General features: G+C 43.8%; 1 protein-coding gene across 3 annotated transcripts in view; it reads left to right on the top strand.

The window, feature by feature from the left end:
• Positions 1-20,710, top strand: part of LOC129834349 (neural-cadherin-like) — a 206,536-nt gene that overhangs the window by 86,029 nt on the left and 99,797 nt on the right. For all 3 annotated transcript variants that reach the window (XM_055899249.1, XM_055899250.1, XM_055899251.1), the window contains exons 2-4: positions 16,544-16,741; positions 17,378-17,603; positions 19,934-20,138. In XM_055899249.1, the coding sequence (XP_055755224.1) occupies positions 16,544-16,741; positions 17,378-17,603; positions 19,934-20,138 (629 nt within the window). The remainder of the gene's footprint in view (positions 1-16,543; positions 16,742-17,377; positions 17,604-19,933; positions 20,139-20,710) is intronic.

Genomic DNA, 20,710 nt, shown 5'->3' with positions numbered 1-20,710 from the left:
CGCGCTCTGCAATTTCACCGGATGTTGTCGAGGTGGGTCGCTAGCGGAATACCTGTGCCAGAAAGGTTAAGGAACTGACAGACAGGTGGTTCAATCTAACATTGAAGATGTATTATATTACAATTTTTTTACAATTGCTAACAAGCATTTACCTATAGTTAAGATACTTTTTCTAAACTCTTAACATAGCAACATACCTACATCACATAATTAGCCAAAAAGTAAATTTTCTGCTCAAAACCACATTTTGTTAATTAAATACCAACTCTACATTTCCAAATGCAAAGAAACTTTCTCCAGATACAATAACTCTATCAAAACACGGCAAACCCGACTCTATCTAAGCATTTTTGGCAACATACTATCTAAAAGTGAATGAGTCATCTTGAGTCAGTAAAGTCAGTAAGTGACAGAATTGCTGCAGTAAAAGCTTTATTAGCAACATGTAATTGCTGCCAGTGATCAACAAAAAAATACAACACACATGACCTTTGGTTCCAAATGTGTAAAAATAAAACACAATTACTGTAAAAAAAAGGCACAGAAGGGAAAAACGCAAAAATGCCCAGTCCTGTTCTAATCTATACGATCTTCAGCATTTGGCCACATGTTCTCGTCCACATCACATCTTATGTCGTCTCTCGCTATGCACCTTGGATAGAAACGCTTGGCATGCCTTATCCACCCCTGGCAGTCTTCTGCTAAGATGTCTCAGCAGCCGGCATCCATTGCATCCAGGAGGGACATTTGGTCATGTGGCCGATGATCATACAATTTCCACCTCCAGGCAGAAAAAAATGTTTCAATGGGATTGAGGAAAGGCGAGTAGGGGGGGAGGAAAAGGGAAACCATTCTTGGATGGGCTGCAAACCAGTTTGTGATTGCATGTGAATGGTGGAATGCTACATTGTCCCATGCAATCACAATGTCCTCATGTTTCCTCCCACCTGTTCCCTTTCTGCTTCTGGCACCAGTTGTTGGCGGAGATCATCTCAAAACAAAAGGCGACGCTCAGTGTTGTAGGGACCAATCTGGTATCTCTGCAGGACCAAACCAGCACTGGAGATTGCAGCACACATTGATATTTGCTCCTCTCTGACCCGACACATCAATGGTGGCCATTTTTCCGATGACGTCTCTTCCCCGCCGACGTGTTTTTGCCAGGTTAAACCCTGCCTCATGTGGGGCCTGATTAGCCTCCAACTCCATGACTCCCTGAAAGAAATCAAACACAGTATGTGTAAATGCTTTTCAGTATGTCCTACTGTATGTACTGTAACCCATGGCTACATGTGGAGTAGCATAGTGTAAAACTCACTATAGAACAAGACATATTGGATAGACACCATACCTGGACTTATTGGTGCCGGAGTTCCTTGACCCGCTCACTGTTCCTTTCAAAAGGAACTTTGTACTACTGTTTCATTCCAACTCTGTGTTTGGTCAGAGTCCGAGCCAATGGTAGTCAGGCTGATGCTTTCCACATTACAATTCTGGTCTGAATTTCCCTCCGTTCTATTGCATTGTCTGCAATGACCAATCCTACAATGGCATGCTCTTGGTCTTCACTGAGGAGCTTTCTTCTTCCCCAAGAGGGAGGAAGACGTTGCGTCCTTTAGAGGAACAAAAATACAACATACGTATTTGCATTGGGACTGGTGGCATACAGTTACTGTGGGACATGGCAATAGTAATGATGGAAGAAGCCCTTGTGAAATGCATTACTTACCTGTTGGTTTGTTGAAAATTCCAGATAATGGAAGCCACGGTTGACCATCTGAGATTAGGCTGGACTCTTTCACCAGCCTATCTCAGTGATAGACCATGGTATTAGAGTGGTCTCTTTCACCAGTCTCTCTCAGTGATAGACCATGGTATTAGGCTGGACTCTTTCACCAGTCTCTCTCAGTGATAGACCATGGTATTAGGTTGGACTCTTTCACCAGCCTCTCTCAGTGATAGACCATGGTATTAGAGTGGTCTCTTTCACCAGTCTCTCTCAGTGATAGACCATGGTATTAGGCTGGACTCTTTCACCAGCCTCTCTCAGTGATAGACCATGGTATTAGGCTGGACTCTTTCACCAGCCTCTCTCAGTGATAGACCATGGTTTATCACATGGTCTATGATGGTGGCTATTATTTCATCAGTGACAGCAGCTCTTACTCTCCTTTGAACACCACCACGCATTCTTACTCCTCTCCCCCTACCTCTCCTTTTCCCTTGTCCTGGTCCAACTACTCCTCTGCCTGGTCCAGCTACTCCTCTGCCTGGTCCAGCTACTCCTCTGCCTGGTCCAGCTACTCCTCTGCCTGGTCCAGACATTATTTTTTTCTCTCTGCTCCACTGTGTTGTTCTGTATCCACATTGAACAAAATCAATAGATGGAAAACCGGCCTCAGAACATTAACATGCAATAAATGGATTTATGGACAATAGGTTTCGTCAGCCACAATGGTGGTAATGACGATAGATGGAAAATGAAAATGAATGTCGTTTTTGTTATGTTATTAAAGTTAAAGGACGACGTTATAACGAAAACATTGTAACTTTAAGAGTTTTCCCAATATGTGCTGGATGTTTGCATATTGTACGTTGTGTGGAAAATTTCCAGATCAAAGATAATGTTTTTGTAAAGATGAAATGTGAAGTTAGTTTTCTAAATTGGATGTGAGTAAAATCCAGAGTATGCCTCGTAACTTGGTACAGTCACGCCTGCTCCCGCTCTTCCTCTCCCAGCCTGCCTGCCCAGCGCCCATGTCTCGGCCGGCTCGCCCAGGTGAGATGCCGGATGGCGCCCCTAGAGAGGTGGGTATTGTCACGCCTGTTCCCGCTCTTCCTCCCCCTGGCCCTCGAAGGCGCCAGGCTCTCCAGGATTATGCAATCAAGCCAACATCAGTACGCACACCTGCCTTTTCCCGTCACGCGCATCTGCGCTGAATTCTATTACTTGTTTTATTGCCTTCCTTATATCTGTCTGTTCCCAAGCTCTGTTCCCTGCTTCGGGATTGATGTTTGTCATATGTTCTTGTTTACCCGTGTGCTGACGCTGTTCATTTTGTGTTCTATGTCGTTCCTGATTAAATGTTTGACTCGCCGTACTTGCTTCTCCTGTCCGGCGTCACTCCTTACAGGTACGCCCAGAGAATTGCCCTAAAGGCGGAAACGCCCATATCTGACCCGAAGGTATAAAATATGTGAGTTAAGAATTACCATAGGAGACTAAGTGACCCTGAACTGCAGCCAAGGTCTGAGTGGTCAGCAAACTCAAAACGCAACACGAGGTTGAAGACCCCTTCAACAACCTATGCTACGGACGAGTAGCTGTATCTAAAGGGGGTGAATTCAAGCAGGACCACCCGGTCACCACTCTCCAAGGACTCGTGTGTCTACACTGTTTTCATTCCCACGCTGGAACCATCTACACGGCTGATTAGCCCTCCTCAGAAGACCCCTTTTCAGAGCGAGGGCGAGGAAACAGACCACTAAGAGAAAAGACACTGACACCGTGAGGAGAAACAGAGAGTTACACCCGGTAACCGAAGACGGACCGTCATCAGAGAAGTCGGAATCCTATCCAAGCAGAGACACCCCATCGGAGACCTTCAACACGTAATTACATCATTATATTCTGACCCATAAGAGCGACAGTTCGGGGCAAGGTTAGGGTTAAAATAAGCATAGCTGACAAATGCACGGAAGTGTGTTTTTCTCTCGTGTACTCTCTCTCTCTCTCTCTCTTTTTTTTTCTTTCTGTCTCTCTCTCTCTCTCTCTCTCTTTTTTTCTGTCTCTCTCTCTCTCTCTTTTTCTGTCTCTCTCTCTTTTTCTCTCTCTCTCTCTCTTTTGAAATCCCCATTTTGTGAAACATGTGTAATATGGTGTTGGCCCGCTCGGGACCTGTTCATACTAAGTTCTAATTAATAGACTGTATGTTTGTGTATGTGTTTCTTATATTATCATTTTAGCTTGTTAGCAAATAAATAATCAGCTCAATTGGTGTGGTACGGACTTATTTGGTGAGACTCGGGTTTGTGCAGATTCCCGGATCATGCGACGTTCAGAATGAGATTGTAGAGGAAATTGATTAATTGGCGACTGTTGTGAAATCGATATTCTGATATTCTTTGAGTGAATTTGGGAAATAAAAATTCAATAAAGCTAAAACTTTCCCATGGTGCCCCGGGTCATTGAGTTAATAATTGCCTTGAATCATTTAATCGCGTAATTATACACCGTTAATTATTTGATCAATTAAACGTCACCACAACGTCCAGGTATGGTGTCTATCCAATATGTCTTGTTCTATAGTGAGTTTTACACTATGCTATCCTACAACTCTTAATGAGGAACTCTTCCTCAATGTCAATCAACAAGAGTCCCCAGTGAGTGGCCATGCTGAGGCTATATGCATTCACCTGGTGCTATGTCATATACTATTCCTGTGTAGAACGTTTTCTGTATGCACACAGTGTCCTGCTGTGCCTGACCATGCCATGGTAACCAGACAGTGTGAGACCCCCTGAAAAACTCAATGTCCCCCTCTGTTATTAACATTATTCCCCCTTAGGCTGGGGAAATAGATATTGAATTTGGCAATTGAAAAACTAGCTGTGCGTAATGTGTGTGTGTTGAAGTGTGTTCTTGGTAGTGTCAGTATTTTCAATTATGAAAAGCTGTTGAGGAAAAAAAATCTAATTATGGCCTACCCATTTGTATCGTTTGCAATTTGTGTAAGATTAGAGCTGGTCACCCCCCCCCTTTTTCGTTTCTTAATTGGTATTTTTATGTGAAATGTTAAAAAGTCAGTACCTTCCTCTTTAGTAAGATTATGAAAGTCACAATTTCCGGAGAGGGCCAAATAGCCCCTTGTAATCGGAGAGAATATTTAATTAGCCAAAGCTTCTTGTAGTTCTCCGTCTTTCTCTGTCTCTGTCTCTCTTTCTCTCCCTCAAATCAAATCCAAATCGAATTATATTAGTTGCACACATATTTAGCAGATGTTATTGCGTGTGTAGCGAAATGCTTGTGTTCCTAGCTCCAACAGTACAGTAATATCTGACTAAAAATACAGTTGAAGTTGGAAGTTTGCATACATTTAGGTTGGAGTCATTAAAACTCGTTTTTCATCCACTCCACAAATTTCTTGTTAACAAACTGCAGTTTTGGCAAGTTTGTCAGGACATCTACTTTGTGCATGACACAAGTTTTTTTTCAAACAATTGTTGACAGACTGATTATTTAACTTATAATTCACTGTATCACAATTACAGGAGGTCAGAAGTTTACATACACTAAGTTGACTGTGCCTTTAAACAGCTTGGAAAATTTCAGAAAATGATGTCATGGCTTCAGAAGTTTCTGATTGGCTAATTGACATTGACATTTGAGTCAATTGGTGGTGTACCTGTGGATGTATTTCAAGGCCTACCGTCAAACTCAGTGCCTCTTTGCTTAACATCATGGGAAAATCAAAAGAAATCAGCCAAGACCTCAGAAAAACATTTGTAGACCTTCACAAGTTTGGTTCACCCTTGGGAGAAATTTCCAAATGCCTGAAGGTACCACGTTCATCTGTACAAACAATAGTACGCAAGTATAAATATCATGGGATAACGCAGCCGTCATACCGCTCAGGAAGGAGACACGTTCTGTCTCCTAGAGTTCAACGTACTTTGGTGAGAAAAGTGAAAATCAATCCCAGAACAACAGCAAAGGACCTTGTGAAGTTGCTGGAGGAAACAGGTGCAAAAGTATCTATATCCACAGTAAAACGAGTCCTATATCAATGTAACCTGAAAGGACGCTCAGGAAGGAAGAGGCCACTGCTCCAAAACCACCATAAAAACCCAGACTACGGTTTGCAACTGCACATGGGGACAAAGATAGTACTTTCTGGAGAAATGTCCTCTGGTCTGACGAAACAAATGACCATCGTTATGTTTAGAGGAAAAAGGGGGAGGCTTGCAAGCCAAAAAACACCATCCAAACCGTGAGGCACGGGGGGGGGGGGGGGGGGGGGGGGGTTGCTGCAGGAAGCATCATCAGTCATAAAGTTACAGCTTTGGTCGCAAATGGGTCTTCCAAATGGACAATGACCCCAATCACACTTCCAAAGTTGTGGCAAAATGGCTTAAGGACAACAAAGTCAAGGTATTGGAGTGGCTATCACAAAGCCCTGACCTCAATTCTATAGAAAATGTGTGGGCAGAACTGAAGACTATGTGCGAGCAAGGAGGCCTACAAACCTGACTCAGTTACACCAGCTCTGTCAGGAGGAATGGGCCAGAATTCACCCAACTTATTGTGGGAAGCTTGTGTTAGGCTACCTGAAACGTTTGACCCAAGTTAAACAATTTAAAGGCAAAGCTACCAAATACTAATTGAGAGTATGTAAACCTCTGACCCACTGGGAATGTGAGGAAAGAAATAAAAGCTGAAATAAATAATTTTCTCCACCATTATTCTGACATTTCACATTCTTAAAATAAATTTGTGATCCTACCTGACCTATGACAGGGATTTTTTACTAGGATTAAATGTCATGAATTGTGTAACTGAGTTTAAATGTATTTGGCTAAGGTGTATGTAAACTTCCGACTTCAACTATATATATATATATATATATATACACTGCTCAAAAAAATAAAGGGAACACTTAAACAACACAATGTAACTCCAAGTCAATCACACTTCTGTGAAATCAAACTGTCCACTTAGGAAGCAACACTGATTGACAATAAATTTCACATGCTGTTGTGCAAATGGAATAGACAAAAGGTGGAAATTATAGGCAATTAGCAAGACACCCCCCAAAACAGGAGTGATTCTGCAGGTGGTGACCACAGACCAGTGGCCTGCTGGAGGTCATTTGCAGGGCTCTGGCAGTGCTCCTCCTGCTCAAAGGCGGAGGTAGCGGTCCTGCTGCTGGGTTGTTGCCCTCCTACGGCCTCCTCCACATCTCCTGATGTACTGGCCTGTCTCCTGGTAGCGCCTCCATGCTCTGGACACTACGCTGACAGACACAGCAAACCTTTTTGCCACAGTTCGCATTGATGTGCCATCCTGGATGAACTGCACTACCTGAGCCACTTGTGTGGGTTGTAGACTCCGTCTCATGCTACCACTAGAGTGAAAGCACCGCCAGCATTCAAAAGTGACCAAAACATCAGCCAGGAAGCATAGGAACTGAGAAGTGGTCTGTGGTCACCACCTGCAGAATCACTCCTGTTTTTGGGGATGTCTTGCTAATTGCCTATAATTTCCACCTTTTGTCTATTCCATTTGCACAACAGCATGTGAAATTTATTGTTAATCAGTGTTGCTTCCTAAGTGGACAGTTTGATTTCACAGAAATGTGATTGACTTGGAGTTACATTGTGTTGTTTAAGTGTTCCCTTTATTTTTTTGAGCAGTGTATATGTGATGTATAGACATTATGGACAGACAGTATGTGGATAGAGTACACTATATATACATAAGTATTTGGACACCCCTTCAAATTAGTGGATACAGCTATTTCAACCACACTTTTGCTGACAGATGTATAAAATTGAGCACACCGCCATGCGATCTCCATAGACAAACAGTGGCAGTAGAATGGCCCATACTGAATAGCTCAGTGACTTCTAATGTGGCACCTTTCCAACAAGTAAAATGTCTGCCCTGCTAGAGCTGCCCCGGTCAACTGTAGGTGCTGTTATTGTGAAGTGGAATCGTCTAGAAGCAACAACGGCTCAGCTGTGAAGTGGTAGGCCACATAAGCTCACAGAACGGGACTGCAGAGTGCTGAGGCACGTAGCATGTACAAATCGTCTGTCCTACAATCACTACCAACTTCCAAACTGCCTCTGGAAGATAAGTCAGCACAAGAACTGTTCATCGGGAGCTTAATGAGATGGGTTTCCATGACTGAGCACCCTCACACAAGCCTAAGATCACAATGCGCAAAGCCAATCGTCGGCTGGAGTTGTGTAAAGCTCACCGCCATTGGTCTCTGGAGCAGTGGAAACGCGTTCTCTGGAATGATGAATCATGCTTCACCAACCGACAGTCTGACAGACAAATCTTGGTTTGGCGGATGCTAGAAGAGCGCTTCCTGCCCGAATGCATAGTTCCAACTGTAAAATTTGGATAAGGAGGCTGTTTTTCATGGTTTGGGCTACGTCCCTTAGTTCCAGTGAAGGGAAGTCTTAAAGCTACAGCACACAATGACATTCTAGATGATTCTGTGCTTCCAACTTTGTGGCAACAGTTTGGGGAAGGTCCTTTCCTGTTTCAGCATGACAATGCCCCCGTGCATGAAGCAAAGTCAATGCAGAAATGGTTTGTTGAGATCGGTGTGGAAGAACTTGAATGGTGTGCACAGAGCCCTGACTTCAACACCATCAAACACCTAATCGCCCAACATCAGTGCCCGACCTCACTAATGCTCTTGTGGCTGAATGGAAGCAAGTCCCCGCAGCAATGTTCCGACATCTAGTGGAAAGCCTTCCCAGAAGAGTAGAGGCTGTTATAGCAGCAAATGGGGGATCAACTCCATATTAATGCCCATAATTTTGGAATGAGATTTGGACGAACAGGTGTCAACATACTTTTGGTCATGTAGTGTATTTAGTATATCTGAAGAATATGTAGCATAGAATAGTATATGTACAGCAATAGTTTAATAGGATGGACTTGACTAGAATACAGTATATACATATCAAATGGGTAAAACAACATGTAAATATTATTAGTGACCAGTGTTCCATTATTAAAGTGACTAGTGTACCATGCTTATTTACATGGGGTAGTAGCCTCTAAGGTGCAGGGTTGAGTAACCGGGTGGTAGCCGGCTAGTGACAGTGAATAAGTTCAGGGCAGGGTACTGGGTGGAGTGATGGCTATTTAACAGTCTGACAGCCTTGAGATAGAAGCTGTTTTTCAGTTCTCTCGGTCCCAGTACTGACCTCGTCTTCTAGATGGTAGCGGGGTGAACAGACCGTCGATCGGGTGGCTGAGGTCCTTGATGATCTTCTTGGCCTTCCTGTGACACCGGGTGCTGTAGATGTCCTGGAGGGCAGGCAGTGTACCCCTGGTGATGCGTTGGGCTGACCACCCTGCCCTTTGGAAAGCCCTGTGACCAAGCCAAATTTCTTCAGCCTCCTGAGGTTAAAGAGGCTCTGTTAAAGAGGCTCAATTTCAGATTGTCAGTGATCTGTATGCCAATGAACTTAAAGCTTTTCACCTTCTCCACTGCGACCTCATAGATGTGGATGGGGGCGTGCTCTGCTCTCTTTGCTGTCTCCTGAAGTCCACGATCAGCTCCTTTGTTTTGTTGAGGGAGAGGTTATTTTCCTGGCACCACTCCGCCAGGGCCCTCACCTCCTCCCTGTAGGCTGTCTTGTCATTGTTGGTAATCAGGCCTACCACTGTTGTGTCGTCTGCAAACTTGATGATTGAGTTAGAGGCATGTGTGGCCACGCAGTCATGGGTGAACAGGGAGTACAGGAGGGGACTGAGCACGCTCCCTTGAAGGGCCCCTGTGTTGAAGATCTGGGTAGTGGAGGTGTTGTTTCCTACCTTCACCACCTGGGGGCAGCCCGTCAGGTTGTCCAGGACCCAGTTGCACAGGGCGGGGTTCAGACCTAGTGCCCCGAGCTTAATGATGAGCTTGGAGGGTAATATTGTGAAGACTGAGCTTTATTCAACGAACAGTGTTCTTACATTGGTGTTCCTCTAGTGTGGAGGAATATCTCTCTCGCTCTCTCTCTCTCCCTCTCTCTCTCACACACACACACACACACACTATTTCACTCCCTCTGTCTCACTCTCTCTCCATCTGCTGTGCTGTAAAGTAACTGTGTTCCTGGGAGAACAGGGACTCCTGTAGTTAGCGTGCAGTGCTGGGAGTAGAGAGAGTGAGAAAGCCCCCCTTCTTCCTAGACTGGTAGAGACAGTAATTGTGCCTGTGTTCCCTCTGTCAGCAGTAAGCCGGGAAGAGAGGATCGAGGGAGCCAGGTGCTGATTGGGGTCACGCTAAGCACCCTCGCTAACAACGTCCGGAAGAGGGGAAGAAACAGCTAGGTGACAAGCGGAGAATGTGCAGTAATTTATTCAGAACCAGTTAAAAGTGTGGCCCTGTCGATTCGTGGCCCTGTCAAAAGTTTTGCGTTGACGCTTCCTGAGCCTTACATTTGGCTCTGATCTCATGCGTGATTCACAGCGCGGCCCCTGGAGTCTGTTCCACATAAGCCAATTAATGGAAGGAGACTCTACGCCTGTCACGTGTGCTCATCTCTCTTTTGATCCCAGGTCAGCCAGTGGATTAGGTCACTGAGCTCTCTATTAACTCTTTCAGCCTGTCTTTGTTTTAGTTGTTGCTGTTGGGCTTTTTTGTTTCTCTCAGGCTAGACCTCAGTCATACGAGGCTAGCTGAGGAACTGCATTCTCAGTGTCAATGTCTACTTGAAGTCATTTTTACGTTGGATCGTAAGTAGCTGCTACATCATTTTGAGTTCGTTAATCAGTGTTCCCAGTAGATAGATTCCCTACCGTAGGCCTAACCATATTCATATTGTTTTGCTTTATTGAACCATCATTCAATTATCGTGGACAGCTTTCCAATGAAGGAAGACAAACAATTGACATGTACCAGCATTTCCTCGTTAGGATATCTCATCTATTGTAATGACCATTATTCGCGTGTTTCTGTCTCTGGATAGACATATTGGAAGTTGGCCATTAGCCTTCTGATTTATTATGTAGGTAATGCTTTCTCCCTGCTGTGCTTTTCATATTACCCCTGTTCCCCTCTTGTCTTTTTCCCAATTAATTCTGGATATGTTATAGCAGCAGAGAGCGACCATTAGAAACTCTCCATGATCCACGGACACTCAAGTGCAGCAGGATCGTTATGTGCGGTTTCTGAAAATGTCCCAGCTTCGTTTTTCCTCTCTGTCTTTATTTTATAGATGTGGTACTCTTTTTCTTTCTTTCTGTCTCTGTCCCTTTAATTCCATTGATTTATGCAATTGCTGCCTGTTTTTTTTCCCTGTTCCAGATTTTGTTATTTGTCTGTTTCCATAACAACCTCAGGGCCATTTCATACGCTGTGGGTTTTGTCTTAATCCTGCTCTGCTCCTCCGTTCTTATTTTTCTCCGGACTTTTTCTCCCGTGTTCTAAACAACTCCCTTGTTCCCCCCTCTGTCTTATTCCCTCCCCTTCTCAATTTTCCTCTACTCCCCTCCCTGTCTAGATGACTCTGTTGCCACATTCTTTTTCTGCATTGCTGCTTTAACATTTTCAATTATCTGAAAAGCAATCTTCAAATCTATAATAAGTTAGAGTACATACAAAACAGTGGCGACAGCAATGCAAATGGTGTTCGGGTGGCATTATTGTGTTCATCTTTTGCTTTTCTTTAACTAGAGAACAGTGGCAGTTATAGAACTGAAGGTCTGTGAGTGCGGTGTGCTCAATGTGTCTTAAGCCATGCTGCCACATATTTCGCTGTCATTAGATTTTTACCATTTATTTCCCAAAGGGACCTGATCATTTGGTTCAACCTTATTTTCCTTTCCATTAGTATAATCTGGTACCTCGTATTTCCCAATAGTAATAACATGATAATAACCTATGAATAAATTGCTTGTTGTCACTTTGCGATAGATGACAACAAGGACCACTAGGCACCATTTGGTAGCAGGTGGTAGGTTACCAATCGTATTGGATTTTCCTGGGCAAGCAGGTATTCTGGTGTCTGCCTTTATGAGTGGGCATCACTGGGCACATCCCAGGCATGTGGTGCCTGTTGGTAAGCGACTGTCTCTGTCTTGTTTCCCAGACAGACACATCATCAGGTGAGAGATAATCTAAGAGGACATTGTTTATCTCAGACTAGAGTACTGTTGTTTTCCTTTTGCAGACGGAACACGGTTGATTGTAATTGGCGGTTGTGCAGCATAACTGACCTTGCTGCCTTATCCTAGTTGGCTATTGTGAGTTTTAGGATCACTTACGGTGACAGTGTATAATGCATTCTCTCTCTCTCTTGCACTTGTCCATGTTTCACTTGTCAATCTCTCAATCTTGATCTCGATCTCGATTTTTCACTCTCTCTCTCTCTCTCTCTCTCTCTCTCTCTCTCTCTCTCTCTCTCTCTCTCTCTCTCTATCTATCTCTCTCACTCTCTTCCTCTTTCCCCTTGTTTCTCTCTCATGATTCTCTGTTTCTTTTTTCCTCTTCTCCCATCCACCCTGTTTCTCTCTCTCTCTGATTCACCCCGTCTCTCTTTGACTGGTATAAATAGCTGGCAGGTTGTCAGAGAGGGAACCAGAATGACAGCGTCTTGGGCTCTTTGATTCCCCCGGTGATTGGCCCTTTCATAGCCCCTGACAGAACACCTGCTTTCCTCTACCTGACAGCTGCAGTATGGAAGGAGAGAGAGAGATGGAGAGAAAGAGAGAGCCAGAGAGAAAAGAGAGAGAGAGACAGAGAGCCTAGAGGGAAAATCGTTGAGAATCTTTGGGTAGATGGAACAGGGGAGATATGGATAATGGGAATCTAAGACTGGAAGAGGGACATAATAAGAGAGACATGATCTGTTATAATGTGGCTGTTTGTGAAAACATCCCTGCGGTGTTCCACCTGCAAGTGTTCTGCAACTGAAAGAGCCTCTGCATGGTGCATCATTGTGTGTGTGTGTGTGTGTGTGTGTGTGTATGTGTGTGTGTGTGTGTGTGTGTGTGTGTGTGTGTGTGTGTGTGTGTGTGTGTGTGTGTGTGTGTGTGTGTGTGTGTGTGTGTGTGTGTGTGTGTGTGTGTGTGTGTGTGTGCGCGTATGTGCGTATGTGCATGTAAGCGTGTGTGTGTGTGTGATTTCTATTGTGATTGCTGTTTTCAGTCAATGCATTAAGGAAAAACACTCAACACATAATTTGCTAATTGTGACTGAAACGCTCTAAAGCATTGTACCATCTAAATGTGACAAGTAGTATCGGGTATTACAACACATTAGCATCCTTTGGCATGGTTTTACATGACATTTGACAAATGGCTGATGATTGTATTGTCATGTAGCCTAATGGCTTTCAGAGCTTAGTGATTGGTTCATGTACATCATAGCATTATGATAGTGTTATGATATTGTCCAGTATTGTATGGTTATTCTGTTTCTGAAAGCCAAACATCTCTCAAACCTCATTGTATTTTTTTCAATGGATACAAAGATTACCCTCAATTTAGGAATAAGGCTCTGGGTTAGGACTAAGACTCTGTGAATGTGTTAGTTCATCTCTATAATAATAACAACATACAGTGCATTGCAAAAGTATTTGTCCCCCTTGGCGTTTTTCCTATTATGTTGCATTACAACCTGTAATTTAAATAGATTTTTATTTGGATTCCATGTAATGGACTTACACAAAATAGTAGAATATGGTGAAGTGAAATGAAAAAAAAATACTTGTTAAAAAAAAAAATAGAAAAAAAATGGAATAGTGGTGCGTGCATATTTATTCACCTCCTTTGCTATGACGCCCCTAAATAAGATCTGGTACAACCAATTACCTTCAGAAGTCACATTATTAGTTAAATAAAGTACACCTATGTGCAATCTAAGTGTCACATGATCTGTCTCATGGTCTCAGTATATATACGCCTGTTCTGAAAGGCCCCACATTCTGCAACACCACTAAGCAAGCGGCACCATGAAGACCAAGGAGCTCTCCAAATAGGTCAGGTACAAAGTTGTGGAGAAGTACAGATCAGGGTTGGGTTATAAAAAAATATCAGAAACTTTGAACATCCCACAGAGCACCATTACATACATTAGTAAAAAAATTGAAAGAATATGGCACCATAGCAAACCTGGCAAAAGAGAGGGCATTAATCAGAGAGGCAACAAAGAGACCAAAGATAACCCTGAAGGAGCTGCAAAGCTCCACAGTGGAGATCGGAGTATCTGTCCATAGGACCACTTTAAGCCGTACACGCCACAGAGCTGGGCTTTACGGAAGAGTGGCCAGAAAAAGACATTGCTTAAAGAAAAAAATGTGTGTTCACCAAAAGGCATGTGGGAGACTCCCCAAACATGTGGAAGAAGGTACTCTGGACAGATGAGACTAACATTGAGCTTTTTGGCCATCAAGGAAAACGCTATGTCTGGCGCAAACTCAACACCTCTCATCACCCCGAGAACAACATCCCCACAGTGAAGCATGGTGGTGGTAGCATCATGCTGTGGGGATGTTTTTCATCTGCAGGGACTGGGAAACTGGTCAGAATTGAAGGAATGATGGATGGCACTAAGTACAGGGAGATTCTTGAGAGAAACCTGTTTCAGTTTTCCAGAGATTTGAGACTGGGACGTAGGATCACCTTCCATCAGGACAATGACCCTAAGCATACTGCTAAAGCAACACTCGAGTGGTTTAAGGGGAAACATTTAAATGTCTTGGAATGGCCTAGTCAAAGCCTAGACCTCAATTCTATTGAGAATCTGTGGTATGACTGTCACGTTCTGACCTTAGATCCTTTGTTTTGTCTTTTGTTTTAGTTGGTCAGGGCGTGAGTTGGGTGGGTAATCTATGTTTTCTATTTCTGTGTTGGTTTTCTGTGTTTGGCCTGATGTGGTTCTTAATCAGAGGCAGCTGTCAATCGTTGTCCCTGATTGGGAACCATATTTAGGTATCCTGTTTTCTGTTGGGTTTTGGTGGGTGGTTGTCTTCAGTCTTTGTGTGTCTGCACCAGATAGAACTGTTTCGGTTTTCACTTTGTTGTTTTTTTGTATTTTGAGTTGTTCACTTCATTAAATAAGATGAACAATTACCACGCTGCGCATTGGTCCTCTGATCCTTCAAACTTCTCCTCCTCAGACGAGGAGGAAGACGACAGCCGTTACAATGACTTAAAGATTGCTGTACACCAGCGGAACCCATCCAACTTGAAGGAGATGGAGCAGTTTTGCCTTGAAGAATGGGCAAAATTTTTCCAGTGGCTAGATGTGCCAAGCTTTTAGAGACATACCCCAAGAGACTTGCTGCTGTAATTGCTGCAAAAGGTGGCTCTACAAAGTATTGACTTTGGGGGGGTGAATAGTTATACACGCTCAAGTTTTCTGTTTTTTTGTCTTACTTCTTGTTTGTTTCACTATAAAAATATTTTGCATCTTCAAGGTGGTAGGCATGTTGTGTAAATCAAATGATACAAACCCCCCCCAAAAAAATTAATTTTAATTCCAGGTTGTAAGGCAACAAAATAAGAAAAATGCCAAGGGGGGTGAATACTTTCGCAAGCCACTGTACAACATATAATGCAGTGCCTAGTGAAAGTCTACACACTCCTTGCACGGCCTTCACAGTTTGCTGCCTTAAAGCCAAAAAGCGATTCAATTATATTTTTTACCTACAGATCTACACAACCTACTTCATACTGTCAAAGTGAAAGAACATTACAGAAAATATTCCTATTTAATTAAATAAATACTGAAGATGTGTTGATTGCGTATGTCTTCACACGCAAGATTTAATGAGACTGAATGAGATTCTACCAGCTTTGCACAACACTGTGCACAACATGCTGTACATCCATTGTTTCTGTCTCGGAATTTCAAGCAAATTTAAGTCATGACTGAGACTGGACTAGTCAGGCATTACAATGTGTCTAATTGTCCACCTGAAAAATATAAACTCTATCCCAGGGTTAAGTTTTCAGAAGACTGAGGCGGGTTTTCATTAATGATGGATTTGGGTCAAATCCAAACCCTCTGTATTGGCAAGTATTGTGGTGGCAGCATCATGTTATGGGTATGCTTGTCATCGGCAGGGATCGGGGAGTGTTTTAAGATCAAAATAAATATTAAAGCAGCAAAGCACAGGCAAAAAGTTAGAACTCTGAAAACCTAACCCTTGGAGAGTTTTATTTTATCTGGGGGACAATTACACACATTTTATTACCAAAGACACACCAGAATGACTAAAGAGGTGTTGAGTGTCCCTGAGTAGTCCAGTCTCAGTCCTGACTTAAATCGGCTTGAGATACAGAGACAAGGTTTGAATATATCTGTCCATCAATGATTCCCAACCAAATTAACTGAGCTTGAGCAATTTTCCCAAAAACAAGGTATGTTGCCCTAAGTTGCCCTAAGAGTTGTGCTAAGGTTGGTAGAATCTTATTCAAAATGATTCAAAGCTGTAATGGCTGCCAAAGGTGATTCCACCAAGTATTTTTTGTAATTTATGAAATTATTAATTTTAATGTTTCTTTCACTTTTAAAATGTGGAGTAAGTTGTGTAGATTGTTAGGGTGTTAAAAATAAAATGTAATCCCTTTCTAGATTTTATTTTAGGGCAGCAAAATGTGAAAAATGTGCAAGGGGTGTGTAGACTTTCACTAGGCACTGTATATGCCATTTAGCAGGTGTTTTTATCCAAAGCCACTTACAGTCATGCATACATTTTCCATACGGCTGGTCCCAGGAATCAAACCCACTATACTCACATTGCAAGCGCCATGCTGTACCAACTGAGCTACAGAGGACCAATCTCTGCCACTCCTCTACAGGTCCAGACTGGTACCTGGTACGGGTGGAGCTGACAGTGACCGATGTGAATGACAATGTTCCGGAATGGACCATGGTCCCCTCCCCCTACCTGGCAGTGGTACCTCCCAACGCCCTGGCTGGGTCACTGGTCTACAAGCTCCACGCCCAGGACGGAGACGAGGGCAACAACGGGGAGGTGGAGTACTTCCTGTCTGATGGTAGGTGCTTCCTGTCCAGGGATTGAGTACAATTTCATTGAGTACACGAACTGGCAGCATTGTAATAGAAAGAGAAAAAAACATAATTGTATATGGTTTTAGTTAGTTTTATACATGATTTTATACTTTTATACTTCTAGTCTTTCATCTCATTAAGAAAAGCATGTGTCTTATCTTATGTCATATGTTGTGTACATTTGCGGAAGTTCGGCAGAATGAAATTGCCAGTGGGTGGGATTACATGTGTGAGTCTGTGCGTCAATGGCTCTAATATTAGATTCCATCTGCACTTTCTTTTCAATGCATTTTAAGAGGTTCATTATTGCTGCGCAGCTGTCTTATTAAATACAGTAAAATCACCTTGACTCATTAAATCAATCAATCCCTCTAATATTGAACATACTGGACGTTCTGTTCCACGAATGAATGACAGAAAAAACATTTGTTGTGGCCTGGCTGGTCTAGCGGTAATACTGCAGCCTCTCTACACATGTCAGCATAGGTTGGCTTACTGCCCTTTAACACCACCCCTCGCAGTTTGTTTCCCACTGTCATCCTATCTCTCTTTATCTAGTCAGAAAACACCTTCAAATATATATTTCGAAAATATATTCCTCCGTTGTCTCCTAACTGCAGGTGGTGACGGGCGTTTCGAGGTGGACAGAAAGAGTGGTCATGTCCGGACCACGGGGCTGCCACTTCAGAGGGACAAAGAGTACCTGTTGACAGTGGTGGCTGCTGACCGGCTGGGTAGCCGTAGTCCCCCAGTGGTAGTGTCAATCATAGCAGGAGCCAGAGCGCCACAGTTCTCCAACGCATCCTTCACTATTTCACTACCTGAAAACACACCAGAGAGACAGCCGTGAGTGACACACACACACACACACACACACACACACACACACACACACACACACACACACACACACACACACACACACACACACACACATGCAAAGCAGAGGAGGCTGGTGAGAGGGACTTTAGGAGGACAGGCTCATTCTAATGGCTGGAATGGAATGGAGTTTCCATATAGTTGATACCGCTCCGTTAATTCCATTCCAGCCATTAGAATAAGCCCGTCCTCCGATAACTCCTCCCACCAGCCTCCTCTGAGTCTCACACACGCAAAGTACACGCACACATGCGCGCACACTCACGCACGCATGCACACATCCATGTACGCACACACACAAACATTGTCACGGATCCCTCCGGAACTTTCATCACACACACCTGTCCCCTGTTCCCACTGATTAGTACTTGTATAAGTGTGCACTTTGGTTTCCATTGGGCTGTCCATTATTGTTACAATGTCCGTTGGTGCGTGTGAGTACCTGTGCTGTGTGTTTTGGGCTTTCGTGCCCTTGTGGAATGCGCAGATGATTACGGGTCTCGTCTCGTGTGATAATCATAGTGCTCTTGTGTTATTTATTCGAGTGTCACTGGTGTGCGTACTGGTAGCGAAATCAGGTGCAGGAGAGCAGAGAGTTGTGAACAGGCGCACACTTTATTTAGGCAGGAGCAAACAGCAGACGGACGCAACTGCGTCAAAACCTGCTGCAAAAATGGCAAAAGTGCAAAGCGCAAAAACAGTCACAAAAGCTATAGTTACCAAGTAAACATACTTCATGAAATAAACACGGAACATGGAAAACCAGCCTGGCGCGTCACATAAAACACGTAACACAAAACAGTTCCACACAAGGACATGGGGGGGGGGACAGAGGAATATATATACACAAAGTGATTTGGGAATGTAAACCAGGTGTGCGGGGAACAAGACAAAACAAATGGAACATTGAAAAATGGAGCGGCGATAGCTAGAAGGCCGGTGACGTTGACCGCCGAACGCCGCCCGAACAAGGAGAGGAGCCGACTTCGGTGGAAGTCGTGACATCGAGGTACTCCTCGCTCTTTTGTTGGGGTTTCAACCCTGTATTTTGTCACGTGTTTGTTTGGTCTTCGTCCCCGTGCCTTTATATGGCACGCCGTAATTTGTGCTGAATAAAACCCCTATTACGCATTCCTGCGCCTGTCTCCCGAATCTTTGTTACCAGCGTGACACACATGTACACACATGCATAGTCACACACACACACACACACACACACACACACACACACACACACACACACACACACACACACACACACACACACACACACACACACACACACACACACACACACACACACACATAGGCACACGCAGACACACAAACACACAAACAAACAATTGCACACATGCACACAAACATGGACAGTCACACACGTACACATACATAATGTAAAACCAAAAGTTATACAGGTCATAGTTTAAAAAAACAAGTTGGCATGAAAATAATTTGCTAGTATTCACAAATAGTTTGAATGCATAAATATAGTACCGATTGCCAATGATATGCACACATTATCACACTTTAACAGTGCACATACACTCACAAACTCAGACATTTTCATACAATAACCATTATGCACTCAGCCACAAGTTCACATAAATCAGGCATACATAGTTATTCAATATATGACCAATGATTGTTTGTCACACAGACAGACAGACAGACACACACACACACACACACACACACACACACAGACACACACACTCTCTCACTATATTAAAGCCTTGGGCGGTTACTGTAAAGGATTTGATCTTTGGCCTCCTGCCTCCTGTATTCTCTCCTATCGCTTCTCTATTTTGATTGACAGGAACTTACATCACTCACCCATCAGTTGAAAGAGTAACATCTGTGGTGATTGTTCCTGCTGAGCGCCTGAGGGAACTCATCAAAAACCTTGAACATAACTCCATTGCCGTTGTGGTACACATTACACAAACCAGAAAACATTAGTCCTCTACATTTCCCCCCTCTCTCTCTCTCTTACTTTCTCTCACACCCTTTCTCTCTATCTCTCTTTCACTCACGCACTCTCTCTGTCTCTTTCTCTCTTTCCCGCCCCCCCCCCCCCTCTCTCTCTCTGTCCCCCCTCTCTCTCTCTGTTTTGTCAGTACAGGAATTTTTTATTTTCAATTTATGTACTGTCCTTGAGCTGTTCTTGTCTATGAATGTTCTATATTATGTTGTGTTGTGTGTGGACCCCAGGAAGAGTAGCTGCTGCATGAGCATAAGCTAATGGAGATCCTAATAAATAAATAAATAATTCCCTTTCCTGCCCCGCTCTTCGGCAGCTTCCTGGCAACTCCAGCCGTGTCCTTCCAGAAGCAGCCAATCAGCTACAGCCTGCTCATCAATCCCAGCAGTCTGTTCAGCATGCAGGCGGACACGGGGGAGATCACTCTGACCAGGACCATAGACTTTGAGATGGACCAACACAGCTTCCTGCTCATGGTCAGGGCCAGCGAGGACCAGGACAGTCTGAGCAGTGCTGCTGAGGTGGGTCCATATAATAAGAGAGACAAGATCAGGTGTACCACCTGCAAGTGTTCTGCAACTTAAAGAACCTCTGCATGATGCATCTTTCTGTGTGTGATTGTGTGTGTGTGTATTTGAGTCCAGGCCGGCCTTGGAACCTCTCTGTCTCTCACTCTCTCTCTCTCACACACACACACACACAAACACGCACTGAATGTAAAGCCTCTCACAGGGTTCATTCTGATTAGGAATATCAATTAATAGAGCTGCGAAGATGCTTGAGCAGAGAGAACACATGGGCAACGTCTACATGAACAAAAGGAACGGGAACATGTATGATGTTGGGTGGTCTAGTTTGTTGTCCCAGCCTTCACTGCTAATTCAACATGGTTGCGGGACCTGGCGGAGAGACTAGAGAATGGCTTCCAGTGTTTCTCTTCTGTGGTGCCCCGCCTCAGTTAACGTCAGCAGAAAGGCAGACATCTTCACTGCTCAGCCTTCCACTGGTTTTCCCTGTCCTCAGGCACAACAGTAGAGCACAGAGCCAAACAACATGTGGGAACAAATATGAGGGGGAGAGAGAAAAGACTGGC

Source organism: Salvelinus fontinalis, chromosome 35 (assembly GCF_029448725.1).
Source record: "Salvelinus fontinalis isolate EN_2023a chromosome 35, ASM2944872v1, whole genome shotgun sequence".
NCBI classification, from domain to species: Eukaryota; Metazoa; Chordata; class Actinopteri; order Salmoniformes; family Salmonidae; genus Salvelinus; species Salvelinus fontinalis.
This window is presented reverse-complemented; position numbering and strand designations above follow the sequence as displayed.